General features: G+C 37.2%; 1 protein-coding gene across 1 annotated transcript; it reads left to right on the top strand.

The window, feature by feature from the left end:
- Positions 1–1,460: 1,460 nt before the first annotated feature.
- Positions 1,461–16,107, top strand: stam2 (signal transducing adaptor molecule (SH3 domain and ITAM motif) 2). The gene is made up of 14 exons (XM_079254501.1): positions 1,461–1,594; positions 3,808–3,892; positions 4,102–4,177; positions 4,919–5,014; positions 5,228–5,374; positions 6,814–6,880; positions 7,031–7,229; positions 9,924–10,018; positions 10,199–10,281; positions 10,374–10,461; positions 10,581–10,635; positions 10,872–11,019; positions 13,539–13,705; positions 13,885–16,107. The coding sequence occupies exons 1-14, from the start codon at positions 1,555–1,557 to the stop codon at positions 14,090–14,092; spliced, it is 1,554 nt and encodes a 517-aa protein (XP_079110627.1). The 5' UTR covers positions 1,461–1,554; the 3' UTR covers positions 14,093–16,107.
- The last annotated feature ends 468 nt before the right edge of the window (positions 16,108–16,575 follow it).

Raw genomic sequence — 16,575 nt, 5'->3', positions numbered from 1 at the left:
TGTTTTAGTCACAATGTCTGACAACCCCAAGATCTTTTTTTTTTTTTTTTTTTTTTTTCCCAGGTTTTTATTTGATTACTTAATGTGTTTAGCTGTCACTGTCTACCTAAATTTTTGTGTCAAAAGTCTTCAGAACTGTAACTAAAACTTATTCATTGAAACTAATTGATAATGTTTTGTTGGTCCTTGTGAGAGGTACACTGTCATCAGGAACATTTGGTAAAATTGCACCTAAAGTAACTTTAAAGTTCTCTTAATTTTGGCTTTCAGTGAGGGACTTTGAGGCTCTAGAGCTCTATTTTTTAGCCAGCATATCAGTCCTATAAGTATTATGATTGCAATAAAGTCTTACAAGAAAAAAGATTAGCTCGTGGACCTCTGGCACCCATTATGGATTACATTTAATTGTTTCCACAAATACCAAGAGACTTACCCTGGATTTAAACTTTACCTATTGAATTATCTTTAGGTTTCTGATAATTATGAGTCCTTATTCTGTTCACAACAGTTTGACAGACAACTATGACAAATTCAAATACACAAATGTTGAAGTTTTTTTAATTTATCCTTTTGAATAAGCATGTGGTGTTCACTGTCCCCTGTGCATTTGCAAATGATTATGAAAAAAGCAAGTGTTTAAGACTGTTTAGTAGAACGTAAACTATGAATGATTGTGTTTATTGATAAAAAACTTATAATAACTTGATTGTAGATATGGATTTGTCTTCACAATTTAGATGTGTATAATCTATATTGTACATATAATATGTGGAGAGTGCAGTCAGCTTTCCAGCCATCTGCTGGGGTAGTAGCATCAGAACCAGAGACTTGAAGAGAATCAACAAACTGATCCAGGAAGCTGGTTCTGTGCTCGGAGTAACTCTGGAGCCGCTGGAGCTGATTGTCCAAAGGAGAATGCTGCACAAGCTGATGAAGATGATGGAGAATTCTTCACACCTTCTCCAAAACACAGTGATGAAACCACAAAGTGTGTTCATTGAGAGGCTTCTTCAGGTCTGCTTTAAGACTGAAATATCCAGATAATTTCTGCCATCAGCCTCCGGAACAAGACCTCCTCAAATTAATTATTGTCTACTACAATATTGAACTTCCCTTTGGGGATAAAAAAAAAAAAAAATTTCATTCATTCATATAATATGAAAACATAAAAGGCAATGACATCAAATAAAAACTTTTGATGAACCTTTACTTTTCGCCACTAGATGTCAGTATTGAACAAGAATGTTGCGCACAAGTGGTGAATTTTCTGTGTTTTTTTTTTTTTTTTAGGGAATTTGATAAACGTGTATTGATTTTTAAAAAATTATTTATTCACAAAATAAAAACAAATAAAAACAAAAAAATAACTTTTCCGACACTTCTTCCTATTTACAACGATGGTAAATTATTGCTCAGGCATGATGGGAGACAGCCAAGTTACCGGAAGACCAACTGGTGCCACTTTAATGGACAAGGAAGGAATATTTGTTTAGGTTTAGTCTCGACAACTCTCTCGCTTTTCTTTTGTCAAAAAACTCTTTTTAAATCGCTAGAATGCCTTTATTTTCCCAGAACCCCTTTGATCAAGATGTCGGTAGGTGAAACTCTCTTTTCAGGTTGTCAGAGCAGCGAGCGGCTAAAAACACTTGAAGCTAGCGCAAGCTAGCGTTTGCAGTTAGCTGTAAAGTTATGTCAGATCAGCGCAGCAAGATTTAACAAAGTTAACTTATAAAACTATTAGATTTACCAACGTTAACTTATAAAATATGGGTCACGTTTTTATGTATTTAAGACTAGCTGACTGGTTGAGAACAACCTCCATTAAATTTATCAGCCATTTTTGGCAATTTGGGTTAAAAGTGTATGTTTAGTCTTTTCTAGTTTGGGTCTTAAACTGACTTAATAATGTACACTAGAGAAATATCTTCTCTATAATCAGCTTATTTAGCTCACATAGTTCAATTAGTTGTATTTTTGCGGAATATCAGTAATAGTTAAAAGCCCATTTGATATATATGGTTTTACCAGTAATCAACTAGGTTATAAAAGGTTTGTTGGTTGTGAAAATGGGTCATGGTTTTCAAATTCTGAAAATCATCATTAACAATTATTAAATAAATAAATAAATGAACAAGTAGGAGTATTTGCTTTTAGGCTAAATGGTAAGGGTGGGAAAATTTAATCGAAAAATTGAAAATCTGGATTTGTTTGGCCTCACAATTTTAAAAATCGATCTTTGTTGGGGGTTAAAAAATCGATTGTTTTTTTCAAATAAATAAAAATAACTCATAAAATTTTTGTCATTTTTATTCTTTTTATTGATCTTTTAACCAGTCTTCTTGGGCATTACAGCAGCAGAATAATGGTCTGGCTTCTGTGTTGTTTTTTTCCTAATTGAAATCAAGAAAAATTATGTGCAAAAAAAAAAAAGTTTTATACATTTATTTTGTTTTTAATCTACAAAAATGAGCAATGTCGAATAATTGAGAATAGCAATTTAAATCGAATCGGCACCCATTAAAATCGGAATTGAATGGAATTGGGACAAAAGCATATTGTCACATCCCTACTAAATGGGTTGTCATTATGAATAAATTTGTGCCAAAAGGACTGATCATCAGTTGAGTTAATAATGGAAAGGGAATTTTCTTCAAGCTGTTGTTGTTTTTCAGCCAGAAATACCAACAGTTCAACTTGCTAGGTTTAATCATTTGCTTTGTATTGATAATATAGGCGTGGATGTTAAGTTGTGGGATTTAACGGAGTTAAAGCAAACAACTAAAGATATAACTTTGATTGATACTACTTACATTAGCATATTTTAGGTTTGGAAATCTGAGCCTGTCATCTGGGAATAAATTAGGCTATCAGTAATTTTACAGTGTAACTCCTACATATTACAGTTATCATATATTACATATTAACCACATGGAGATCGACAATGGATGCCAGAAAAAAAGCTGAAAAGACTCAATGTGAAGAGAGTAATAGAAAACAATACTTCTCTTGTTAGTTACTATTCTGTAAAATAAAGGTAGTTTAAAAATATAACAATAGTCGGCTAATAACACCATGTTTTGTAATGATTATCACAGGCCATCTGCCGATACAGTTTTTATCATTTGCATGTAAAATCAAATTCAAATTTCTTTATGATCATACAAAAATTCACTGTTACATATAACTTACTAATGACTAACTGTCATGACAAATGGTCAGAAGGGTTTTTCTGTATTATTAAGAAATAGTGAAAAGTTACCATGACAAAAATGTTGCTTCTGTTGTTATTATAATTAAATCATATTTATATTTCTAAAACAATTATTATTTTGAGGGGCAAAATTAGCAAAAGAGTTGTTTTACTTAAACCTCATGCCATAAAACAAGTTTAAGGGGCTTTTTAAAAATTTTTTTTTTTTTTCTTTTTTAAATTTATTTATTTATTTATTTTTAGTTTTTCACTTATTAAACTAAACATGAGGTAAAATGCTTAATATTGGCATCACGTCTTGGCATGTTGTTTTCCAGGAAAAGTTTGACAGAATATGAATATAATTGTATTCATAGAACATTTTTCTAGGTCATATGCTGCTCCAGTAAGATTTTTTTTTTAACTTTAAGCTTGCCTGTTGTGGTGCAGGGTGGATCAGCTTAAAACACAGTAGCTTAGTGTTTCCTATTCATGGCTGCATCACTTGCCCACTGGGACTGGCATGGAAACCGATGGCAGTCATGATGGCACTGAAGATGTTTTTCTCACTTGACCATATGTGGTCAATAACTGTATCCATGTTCACATATTTCCAGAGAAGGCAACAAATGAAAACAACACAACAGATGACTGGGGGCTCATTATGGACATCTGTGATAAGATTGGAACGACACCCAATGGGTAAGCTGGACCAAGGCACTTTCCTCTGAATAAGCCTTAGGATTTCAGAAGCACTGTGCTTCAAATAATTCTTGGATTACAACATTTCAGACAATATTCTTGTGGTAAACTATGTCAGTTGTGACTCTAATGTTTTGATACTGTGTTTTTATATGTTATATTTATTTTTGTAATGACAATTAACCTCTTTTTTTTCCCCTTTGGTGCAGACCAAAAGACAGCTTGAGATCCATAATGAAGAGAGTCAACCACAAAGTGCCTCATGTTGCCATGCAAGCACTCAACGTGAGTTAAATATTCCACTTTACAAATTACAATGTATGAACACATCTTTTAAAGGTACCAAATATTCACATAAGAATCTAGTTTCTTTCTATAATTTATGCAAGATATGCCTCACATTCTGTTGTTGTCAAATTATTTAATCACAGTAGGTAATGGCATTTATTTTTATTAGTTTATTAGAAAGTATTAGTGAAAAAAAAAAGTTGCTCAAAATGTGACTTCATGTTTTCTTAAACAAATAATTTTATTTCAAATATAAATATCCATTTATAGATTTTTCCTGAATATAACAAAGAAACTGTTTTTTTAAGACCCCAGTAAATCTTTAGTTTGGCTTAAACATAAACAACAACAGCAACAAAAAAAGAAAAGATAGCATTGACTATATTTAATGATGTTCTGTTCTTCTTCCTCATTAGGTCATGAAAGTTAAGCAAATAATCTTTTTAGAGGCGTTTTGTGTGGTTGCAGGTGTCATACTGTGAGGATGTTAGAGCATTCTCTCTGTTGAGTCATCCTAGCAAAGGCTATCACATGGGTTGCTCTATTTTTAGCTGTTTTTGTTCACTCATTCAGACAGTTGAAGCCTAATTATAATCAAAACCATTTATTACGACAAAAACTTCACCTACTATTAATATAGGCTTTGAAAATTTTAGGATTGCGAGTGGTAAAAAAAATTCACATCTTTGTTTAAAACATACTGAATCATTGTCCCTTTTTTTTAACTGTCTTGTATAGTTGCTGGGTGCTTCTGTGTCAAACTGTGGTAAAATATTTCATTTGGAGATCTGCTCGAGGGAGTTTGCCAGCGAAGTGCGCAATGTGTTGGGGAGGGTATGTAAACTTCTATGTACCTCCACCTTGTTTTCTCCTGATAATTTGCTTCTGTAATCTTTTTCTGCAATCTTAACTTGTCTCATTCCTCAGGCTTTGTGAACTGCTTAGTCCAATGTTGCAAACACAGTCACCACTATGCCCTTCAAGCGCTGTCAGCTGTGTCAGAGAAGCCATTTTAGTTTTTTAATGTGTGTTTCATGTCCTCTGTAGGCCCACCCTAAGGTGTGTGAAAAGCTAAAGGCACTCATGGTGGAGTGGGCAGAAGACTTTCAGAAGGATTCGCAACTCAGCCTGCTTGGTGCCACCATCAAGTCTCTGAAAGAGGAGGGGATCAGCTTTCCCAGTGCCTCCTCTCAGGTGTGTTTCCATGCAAACCAGTTACTATCTTGTCTTTGTGATGAGATTTGAATTACTTTTACTTATATCTACAAATGTGAACCTAAAAATTTGTTTCTCTTTTTTTTTGTCATGTAATCAACAGTTAACAACTTTTGAAGTCCAAAACCCAGGTGTTGCTCTGATATACTGCAGATTTTGGCTTCATATCTATGTTGACATGTAGTTTTTGTTAAAGCAATTTAGTGTTTAATGTAGGTTTTTACTCTTCAGCCATCTCTGTAGAAAGAAAAGTGACTCTGCTTGAAAGGATCCATTCCTTCTAAGTCAGCTTTGGTTTTTACCTACAGGAATCAAATTCACAGTAGCTGCTGGGAGTAAAACAGTTCAGCTAAAGCCAGAATTACCTTTCCATTCAGATGCATCCAAACATTTTGTCATGCTAAACACCCTTGTTTTTTGCCAGTTATTTTTACCTTGCGTGTGCTTGTTCCATGATCAGTTTTTTGGGGACAACTCCATCTTCTGGTTTTATTTCTACCACTTGATGTTTGTATGAAATGTGATGTAACTGCATATGTATGACAAGTCGAAGTGGACTTTGCTCTCAGGCTGGTGTAAAACACCTGACCTACATCTTTATCATCCATGGATATTTTTGCTTGTGGAAAAGTAGAGTTTATTGCTGACCTGCTTTTATCAGACTTCCCGTACTTCTCCGTGTAAACGGCCACCTGTTGTGCATGAAATAATCTGGTTAAGTAGTCTGCAGTGACAGACATAAATGCAAAAGGCAGTTAATAAACAGCACCGGGACTTCATTCAATATGCTTTCTTGCCACTCGCTGTGTTTCATTTTGTTGTAGCAGTGTGCTGCTTATTATATATCGAGAAAGGCTTAGAAATACGCCTCACTGGAGAGCAGGTGACATATGAAGCAGCAGGTATGACATTTAATCTGTATCAGCTCAAGAGCAAATATCAGCAGGCTGTGTGACTCCAGCTGTGGCTGTATTTACCTTTACCTATCATCCATTCTGAACATAAATGTCAGTTTTCTTTAGACAGCATGCAGGTCTGTTTGGATTCAGCCACTCTATTAAGTCATGTCCAAGTTCCCGCTGTTACCTCTGTGGTGATGTGTTTTATTTCATTTTCTCACTGCACACTGTGTACTGATTGAAGTCTATACAAGTAGAATAACTCACACTCTGCTGGCCATCAGGGCAAATCCAACCACATAATTCTCTGTACATGGAAGCTTGCACCCTGTAATGCTTTTTATGACTATATTAGCATGTATGACACATTTCTGAGTGGTATGTGCTACCCAGCCTGAACTGCAGGTGGCAGGAAACTTCATTTTCATATGTAGTCTTTGCTCTTAATCTTAGTCTATTTATATGTATACAAACACACACACACACAGATGTGACCTTATCTTTCTATGTTGACCACAGGGGTCCACCACAAAGGTCAGCACACCTGCTGTAAGCAAACCATCAGATGATGATGACCTGGCCAAAGGTAAAGTAATATAACATTTTTCCTCTTCTATGTTAAAATATTTGTTTTTATATGTAGTAAATAATGCAACAAAACAGCAGAGATGAATCCTGTCTGTGTGTCAAACCTGTAAATGTTTTCTAGTTGACCAGGGTTCTCTGTCTTCCTCAGCCATCGAGCTTTCCTTACAGGAGCAGAAGCAGCAGGCAGAGATTAGGCCCCTGACCCTGACCTCTGATCCCCCAAACTACTCTAGCAGTGGCGGAGGGCAGGAGCTCCGTAAAGTGCGTGCACTGTACGACTTCGAGGCAGCTGAAGACAACGAGCTGACCTTCAAAGCTGGAGAACTTATCATAGTTTTGGATGACAGGTAATGTTTCATAATTCGTGAGGCATTCATGACTCAGCTCCGCTTTAACATTCAACGACCAGCAGATAGGTTTCCAAGAAATGTCCACAGTGACATTTGTGTGGAGGAAGAGCTGGAAAACACACACATGATGTCTGCCTAGTGAGTCAGACTGCAATATCAACCATTAGGTAATAGTCCTAACTGTAACTACTGGGTTAAATGTTAGCCTAAAAGAAATACAGCTGTCACTGTTCAATGTTCCCAGTACTGGTTAATAAATATTTCTGCTAATGTTTGTCCTGTTCATGTTTAACATAACGGTTTGTAATGAAACACTTTTATTTATTGAGACAGGATCATGGAAGTCGGTAAATAATGACCACAACAAACTCTCAGTGTTCAACAATTAAATCGCGTTTATTAATCTGAACAGCAAAGAGAAAGCAAACACATCATTGGTATAGCACTTAGATAGTTTCAGTTCCAGCTCTTACCGTTTTACGCGATAGGTTGGAGAGCCCACAACCCCGGTAGAGAGTGCCAAAAATACCAGCTGGGCGTCCTGATCAGTGAAACCCGCAGCAGACTCTACCAAAAGTCCGGGACTTCTCCACTTTATACCCATGCACAAACAACACTGCGTGAGAGCAGGTAGAAAGGTGGCCAAACTTTCCCCACAATATACACACACAGTGGCTGCGCAAGACTCAGCTGTTATTGAGTCCTCTCAACATTCTCATGACCTTTCTTATTGCAAACACAGTTGTTTTACAGAATGCAGCTGTGCATAGCCGAATAACAGGATGCAGCCGTGCACTGCTGCACGTAGAAATTAAATGAAGGCACACAACATCACTAATAAACAGTCATCCACTCTTGATGTTTTGTGACATCATGCAATTCATTTCCATCCCACGACCATTGAATGAGGGCACACAACATCACCATTGAAGTTTATACTTCACGGTTCAGTTTAGCATTTGACAAAGAATATTTATTAAACCTTATTCTGAAGGTTTAATGCAGTCACAGTTTTATTATGAATTATTTTCCACTTTCTCTGAGTTTTTTTTTTTTTTTTTGTAGTCACAACATTCCATCTAAAGTCATGTGATACTGTCATGCAAATTCCATAAAAGTTCAGAAGCACATTGGGTGTTGAAATTGCTTTGAAATGCTCAAGCCACTTGCGGTAAAAACCCAGACTTTGTCGTGTGTTTTATTTATACATTGCAAAATTTGATAATTGGTTTGTATGGCAAAGTATGTGAGACTGAATCATGAATCCAGTTCTGCTCAGATTCCAAAGTTTAGACTTTTAATTAACATTTATTTTTACTGAAGTAGCATTTTTGTTATTACAGGAAAATGTACCATTTAGTATGTATTGCTATGGCCACAAATATTTTCTTAAAATAGTGTCTGATACCGGCTGCTCGGTGGCATAGTGGTTAGCACTGTGGCCTCACAGCAAGAAGGTTGCAGGTTAGATCCTTACCAAGGTTTGGTCAGTGGTTTTCTGTGTGGACTTACATGTTCTCCCCGTGTATGCGTGGGTTCTCACCGGGTACTCCGGCTTCCTCCCACTGTCCAAAGACATGCATGTTAGGTTGATTGGTTACTCTAAATTGCCCTTAGGAATATGTGTGTGTGTGGCCCAGCGATGGACTGGCGAGCTGTCCAGGATGTACCCTGCCTTTTGCCCAAAGACTGCTGGGATAGGCTCCAGCTTTCCCGCAACCCTTCACTGGATTAAGCGGTTAGGAAAATGAACGAATGAATATTTGGAAGGTTTCAGTCTTTTTTAAGGTCTTTTTCATTCAGTGCTTTTCGCCAATGCTTTTATTTTTATTGTGAATATTTTATCTGTGTATAATTGGTTTCCATTTCTTGCTTCTGGTTACCAAATCACCTTTGACAAACTAACACATCTTTCTGCATTGCAACCAAATGAAAACCCCCACATAGTGATAGTTGGTGATAGTTATATAAGCGTCATATATAACCCCAGTTTTTTTTGGGTTTTTTTTTGTATAATTTATTTTACATTCTTGATCATTTTTATTTTATATTAACAAAACAAACGACCATTAGTTTTAATTTTATTAGTCTTGTGTTGTATTTGGCATTTTCCAGATGTTAACTATGCAGAAGTATGTTACTTATAAACTTTAAAATTGTAAAAAAAGTTGTTTGGCATTTTGGAACATTTTAGTTTAGTTTATTTGAAGTGGTAAAATAGAAAAAAAAAAGCATTATTCTGGATTATTTGCCTATAATAATATTATATAATCGCTGCAAATTTATTGTGTGGTGAATAAATAGTTGTTTTACTAATGAAGCTTGTAACAATCCAGACATCGATGTCCCAGATAAGCCAGCATCCTCCTGTTATCCATCTTGTCTGCACTTTACTAAAATCAAATTCCCCTTCGCAACAGGAAACCGTAGCAACCTCCATAGCTACCAAGTTTTGATGAAGAGTCTGGTTACGTCATAATGCAGGTCAGCTTGTTCCTCTGACTGATGCAGGTCATCTGCCAAACAAAAACAAAACAAAAGTTCCCCTTAGACACTATTTTGCATGGTTAGCTTTGTGCGGAGACTTTGACGCTGTAACTGTTAGATGCAAAACCAGAGTTTGCATGAGCTTCCCCTTAGAGGCTCACGCACTGATGCCTGTTCCCATTTTATGCTTCCGTCCGTCTACAGTGATCCAAACTGGTGGAAAGGAGAGAACCACAGAGGAGTTGGACTTTTCCCCTCCAACTTTGTCACAACCAATCTGAATGCTGATCCAGAACCAGGTTGGACTTTTTATTCTCTGAACATTAACACTGTAGCTCCTTCAGCTTTACACACACACACACACACACACACACACACACACACACGTACATATATCCTTTTGATTAACAGTTTGTTTACTTAGTAAACCTCTTCAACTGCAGCTACTTGATTTAACCTAGAGACATTTTTCTCTCCAGTGTCTTATGTTGAGAAGACACCTAGTCATGAAGAGGCGAGCCTGGAAACCAAAGTCGAGCCTGAGCCTGTATACATTGATGAGGTACCACATTTCCTCAGTGAATATTAATTTACACACCTAAATCCCTGATGTGTGAAATTTCCCCGCCTTAATCCTCTGTCTTCTTTCTGCAGGCGAAGATGGACAGAACGCTGGCACTGCTGCAGAATGCAGATCCTGCAGATCCAACTCCTGACTCCCCAGAGCTTCTCCAGCTGGAGGGTAGAAACTTTAATGCTAATGTAAATCTAGTCATTCTGGCTGAAAACTGTAGCCAGTCTGAGTCACTGCCTTGTGTTCTGTATTTCTGTTTTTCTGCCCATCTGTCAACGTCTGAACAGGTGCATGTGAACAGATGAACCCAATGATTGATGAGAAGCTGCAAGAGATTGACAGGTACCATGCTCCAGTTATTACATCTTTATGAATTTAGATAAAAATTGACAGTGTTGTTTAAGATTTGTCAAAAACCACATAATAGCAGAATGTAACCTTACCAGCTACTGTCAAAGTTTTTCAATAAACACACAGGCATGATTGAGCCTTTGCCATCCTTCTTTTTTTTAAATTTTTTTATTTTAATCCCATTTTTCGGTTGATGATGTGTTAAATTTAAAGTGTTTATGTTGCAGGAATCACTCTGAGTTGTCAGAATTGAATGTGAAAGTTTTAGAAGCTCTGGAGCTTTACAACAAGCTCATGAATGAAGCTCCATTCTACTCGGCGTACTCCAAGATGCAGTCGCAGTATGCGCCATCCAGCTCCTCTGTCGCCATGCAGGTAAGAACAACAATATGTGCCTCCCAACGTGCTGCTTTAACGATGGCTTGAAAGGAAGAGACTCTTGATTTTGGATCAAAAATGACATAGACCAGGTCTCTTCAGACTCTTCAAACCAACTTCTATGTGGAACATCTTATGTAAAAGAATAAAGATATTAATCAAGAACCTTCAGTCACTCCTACACTTGATCAAGTAGGCTAGGCTACAACAGTGTTTTTCAACCTGTTTTAAGCCTGGGCACACTTTTGTTCACCAAAAAACTCACAAGGCACGCCATGCACCAAAATGTTTTTTTTTTTTTTAAAGTCCATATAATAATATAAAGTTTATTTTATCAAAGCCTCTTGAATAGAAATCAGATAAACACAAGAAGATGGAATTTTATTATCTTTCACTGGGATCTGTTTGGATGAACACTGAACTGCTTTTTAGACCAATTAGGTGAAATTGGGTAATTTCTTAGGGCACACCTGATATTATCTCAAGGCGCACTCGTGTACCACGGCACAGTGATTGAAAAACACTGGGCTATAATTCTACAGTTGTGCAGACCATGAATGCAATATTTGGTTGCCTAGCAATATTAACCCCAGTGTGTGGTGTTGTGTTTTGAAGTTGTAAGAGTAGCGCTAGCAAGCATGTTGCTCTCTGTCCCAAATTGACAACAAAAACTGCAGATTTAACTCCACCTGGACCGATAACTATTTGTTTTTTTCTGTCACATTCAAGCGCCGAACCGATGTGTTTAATATGCAAGGAGTGTGTGGCGGTTTTTAAAGATTATAATGTGAGGAGGCACCACATTGAAAAGTTTAGTTTGATATGATATTGACATTTATGTTAAAAGAAAAATAGGCTCTGACTGGAATTTTCATTATTTTATTTTGTGCGTTTGCCCTTAGGACTGAATTTAAGATAGAAACATTAATAAACTACTTATTTTTCAAAATGTAAATGTAACTTCTTTTTTTTTTTTCAATTATTTTAACTGATTCATTTTCTCTCACTATATTTACTATCATTTTTTTATTTGAAAATCTGGCCCACCTGAATATCTATTTGAGTAGCCCTGAGATAGACGTTTAAAGCTTGTCAACATGTATAAATCAATTACAAACAAAAAGGAACCTGCGACTTAATTAAGAGGAAAGTGTACCAAAAAAAAAAAGATGTTACCTACCACACCATCACTATCACTCCATTACTAACATTGCTCACCAGCTAGATGTGCAGAAGTGATCTGTAAACTCATTTGGAGGTGCTGAATCAATAGAAAGCAGAGCCTTCATTCATTATATGAGCATGGATTTATGATAAAATGGAGAACTGATGTAGAAGAGAAGAGTTAGTGCTTTGACCTGATTTCACTTCCCCATTCTTAGTTATTTCTTAGTCTCCAATGCTCTATATTCATATGCTACATGTTTTTAGTACAAGTAATAATAAGTTGACACTCGACTTAGCATTATTTTTCCTCCCTGGAGAATTTGAGCCTGCTTGCATTCTTCTAGTAGCAATTCTTTTTAAGTCATTATTAATGTAGCTATATCTCCCCACAGATGTGAATGTCTGTCCACCTAACTGGACCCCTCAGAATATTACTTGACTTTTTTTAATTAATATTTTATTTTAATTAATCTCTGTGTTGGAAATTCTAAACTTTAAATGATGATGTCCTTAACTTGATGTTGATGAAACCTCTGCATCAGTTAATGTTTGTATAATGACTGGAAACATCATAACCTAATCGATCCAACAGTAAAGCTAATAAATACAACTAATTACAAGGTATTTATTATTCCATAATAATGGAAATCAAGTAATAAGCTATATTGTGCATGGCTGCAATGACATCAGAATAGCGGTTGCTAACGCCAAAAAAATAGTTAAGGAGGACGCAGATAAAACTCAAGGTCCTGAGCAAATACTGTGCTTTTTTTGTACTTATTCTACCCTGCAAAGCTGCAGGATGTTTGGGAGCTTTGCAAGATCTCAAGCACAGTACAGTCCATATTATCTGACTCCGCACTATCTGTTTATACCTTAAAGACAAAAGATCCGCCCAATCAGTGTTTCATACTGGTAGCACAAAGTGGTGGTTCCTGTTTACATACCGGCTCTGCTTGGTGGAAATTCTTTGAAAGTGCCAGACATGTGGAATGTCAGGTTAGTTATAGCTCTTTATGCATATAGTACTGGCCTTATGGATTCTCAAAATGGAAAAGAGCTGATCAGTCAGCAGATGGCATGTGTGAGGATTGCGTTTACTCTGCTTGAACTGGATTAGTTGTTTCCATCTGCTGTGAGCGTTTGAGAAAGAAAAAAAAAAAAAGTCGGAAATCATCTGGTCCTTCCAAAAGGCCTCGATGTAAACATGAGTGATGGCTTTTCAGCTATTTTTCATCCCTTTCGTCTGCATATTTGAGAAGTTAGTTGAAGAAGAAATGCAGTATTGTTATTATGTCCCAAATACTTAGTCAAGCCAGCATGTTCTGTTCCCCTCTTGGGCTTCTCAGGGTTACCTTGGACCACCTGGTGCCCCTTACCTGCCTCCTGGGATGCCACAGGTTCCCCCTGTGCAGCCCTACAATATGCCCAGCGACCAGCCGGGACCACTGCATTCACTGCCTCCCAACGTCTCAGCTCCACCCAGCAGCCAAGCAGCTCAGCCTCCATACATGAGGTAAGAAAACAGCCCCACCAGTCTAACCAGGCCAAGCCAGTTCTACAGAAACAACGCAAAAAGTACCTCATCTAATCAATTAAATCAAATCAATTCATCAATCCACAGAGGAATTCTGTTGAGACATCACTTAGTGAATGATTGAATAATTAATATCCCTCCTAAATGTCACTTCACAGTAGTGGTATGAACTCTCAGTACATGAGCCAAGCTGCTGGAGCTCCCTACGCACACCAGGCGGGCGTGGCCATGGATATGTCAGCCTATCACAACTCCAGCATGCCTCCCGTGTCCTATCCTGTAGCGCCTCCTGCTCACCAGGCTCCTCAGCAGCAGCAGCAGCAGCAGCAGCAACAGGCAGCGTATTACCAGCAACCTCTGCTGTAAACCTCTGACATCCAGCAGACCTGAGAATACACACTTTGGACATTTCATTTGGCTCAACTTGTGTGAGTGGGTGGGTGTTTGCTTCAGGCTAATTCCTTTGGCCTTACTGTTTCTATCAAGTTGGACTGACGCCACGTGACAGCTGATTCGCCTGAGGTTCATATGTAATAAAGGTCTGCCGTGTGTTAAAATTAGGACTCTGTAGTGAGACTAAACATGGTTCACGGGGGGTTTCTCCTGAGCAAAGCTGGTTTTCACAGGTCAACACAAAAGAAAAGGTGGGTTTGCTCGCAAGTACAGGACCATGTTATGAGCTTTTTACTAAAGGGTGGGCATTCGCCACCCAACACTTATATCTTAATTGGCGTGAATTTAGACCTTGTTATAACTTTCGGTGGTCAGAATTGGTTAGACAACATAACTGTAGATAAATTTGACTTTTTTTTGTGTCTCTTTACCCAACCTTGTTGCAGCCTTTTGTGAGTGTCTGCATTTAATTCGTTCAGCCCTTAAATTGCTTCGCTGTGGCAGCGTTTTGCCTGCGCTGAGCCAAATCCAAGAACAGTGTGATGACATACACAGCAGGGAATGAAATAGACTACAATACCCCTTGCAGCTCTGCAAGTAAAATGGTAGCACATCATAAGGATTGGTGAGAGCAATCATGTTGGGACATCTTCTCTGTCAGATGTGTGAGATGGATAACTGCAAAGTACAACCAAAGTGTGTCGGGGATTGAAGTGAGTTGCATTGACAGGGTGAATAACACTGAATGTTACAGATGTTTGCAGGCAGGGTGAACCGAGCACTAATTAAATACCCATGAATGGTCACAAGCTACAGTACAGATGCATGTAAAACCAGCCCTCGAGCTGTTCATTTGAATGCTGCCCACGGGGCAGTTTTAAGTTTATCGACATCAATGACCGAAATGTTTTGTTTTTCTTTTAGTTTTTAATGGTTTCCATCACATTTTAAGGCCAAAAGGTTCACTCAGCTGTTCTTTTTCTTTTGTCATTTTTCTTTCTGAACAATTGAAACCAAGAATCGATCTTTCTGCAAAGCCAGCAGCTCGCCTCACCAGCATCCATCACTGTAGCTGCTCGCTGCCTCGAACAGGACAGATTTTTATTTAAATGTCGTAGGTGAACGTTAAGAGTCAGTGCAAATGGTTCAGAAATTTCTTTCTTTCCTATAAACTCACTGCCTTTCAGTCTGTCTGGCTACATTTGAGATATTTAAATTGTGTGAATGTGTGTTATTCTTTTTTTTTTTCCCCCATCTTGTCTGTGTGTTTGAGGACTTAACCATGACAGATTTAAAGTGAACTAATCATTTTCTCTGCATGTTTCTTCATCTGATTCAATGCTGCATCTCCTCATGGTGATTACATCTGTACCTTTCTGCCTCTTTTTGTGTGTGTGTGTGTGTGTGTGTGTGTGTGTGTCTTCCATTCAGTGAAAACTATCAGGATTCCATTATTATGCAAATGTACAAAACTGAGATGTTAATTTTGAACTTTAATTCATAATCAGCAATGTCTGTACTTTGATTTATATATAGTGATATATTCTACATGTCATTTTGTGTGTAATTATTCCTCTTTTTCTGCCTTTTGCTTTTCAGTCATGTGGAAAAATGTAAATGGAACAAAGTCTGCAAAATGTGTAGATTTCTTGAGCAGTGAGACGTCGTGTTTTAAAGCTGCTCTTGTTCGTTTGCTGTTGAAATTAAGGTGACTTTTGTGGAATCTGCAGTTGTGTCGCAGTATCTGCGTTGTTCGGATTTTAGCCAGAGGTGTCTGTTTCCACGCAGCACCCTGACGTTAAAGGCGTTGTATATTAGATGTAAAATACCTGGTAATAGACGTTGGCGCTGCACCTTAGCTTTGTAAACTTTAACTTGCCACCGAATGCCTTGCTTTTCTGTAGAAATCAAAGAATCACTTAGACTCACCTTTTGGCAAGTAATTTCTGTCTCAGAATTCTCTGTGTATATATATCTAATTCTGTATATTTAAACTAATCCAGGAAATGTTTCTTTATCCGGGATTTTAAAACTGCTTTTGTAATAAAGAGCAAACTTATGAATATTCTTTGAAATAAAAAAGAAAGTGATACTTAATTTGGGAAAGGTTTCTTTATTCCAGCACTTTTTATGGTTCTGTTTAATTACGTTTATGCAAATGAAGAGAAACATGATTAAAATAATCCACCTACAGTAATTAACTGCCCTATTTCATGCACACATAGGTGCACATTTACCAGCCAGTATAACCTACTTACAAGACATTAATTATTCGTTATACTTGGCTTTTTTTTTTTTTTTTTTTTTTTTTGACCTTTTTTGTTGGTTACCCAGTGGAGTTGTAGTGCCAACTAAAAATTGCTAAAAATAAAAGTTTCAACACTGACTTTCCAGGATTTGGTGTGAAAATATTTCACAGTTCTGCTGTGAGCTTTTCTGGATGCGAGTCCCATTTT

The sequence above is a fragment of the Telmatherina bonti genome, assembly GCF_933228915.1.
Source record: "Telmatherina bonti genome assembly, chromosome: 15".
NCBI lineage: Eukaryota > Metazoa > Chordata > Actinopteri > Atheriniformes > Telmatherinidae > Telmatherina > Telmatherina bonti.
The sequence above is the reverse complement of the archived record's forward strand: the minus strand, read 5'-3'. Positions and strand labels throughout refer to the sequence as shown.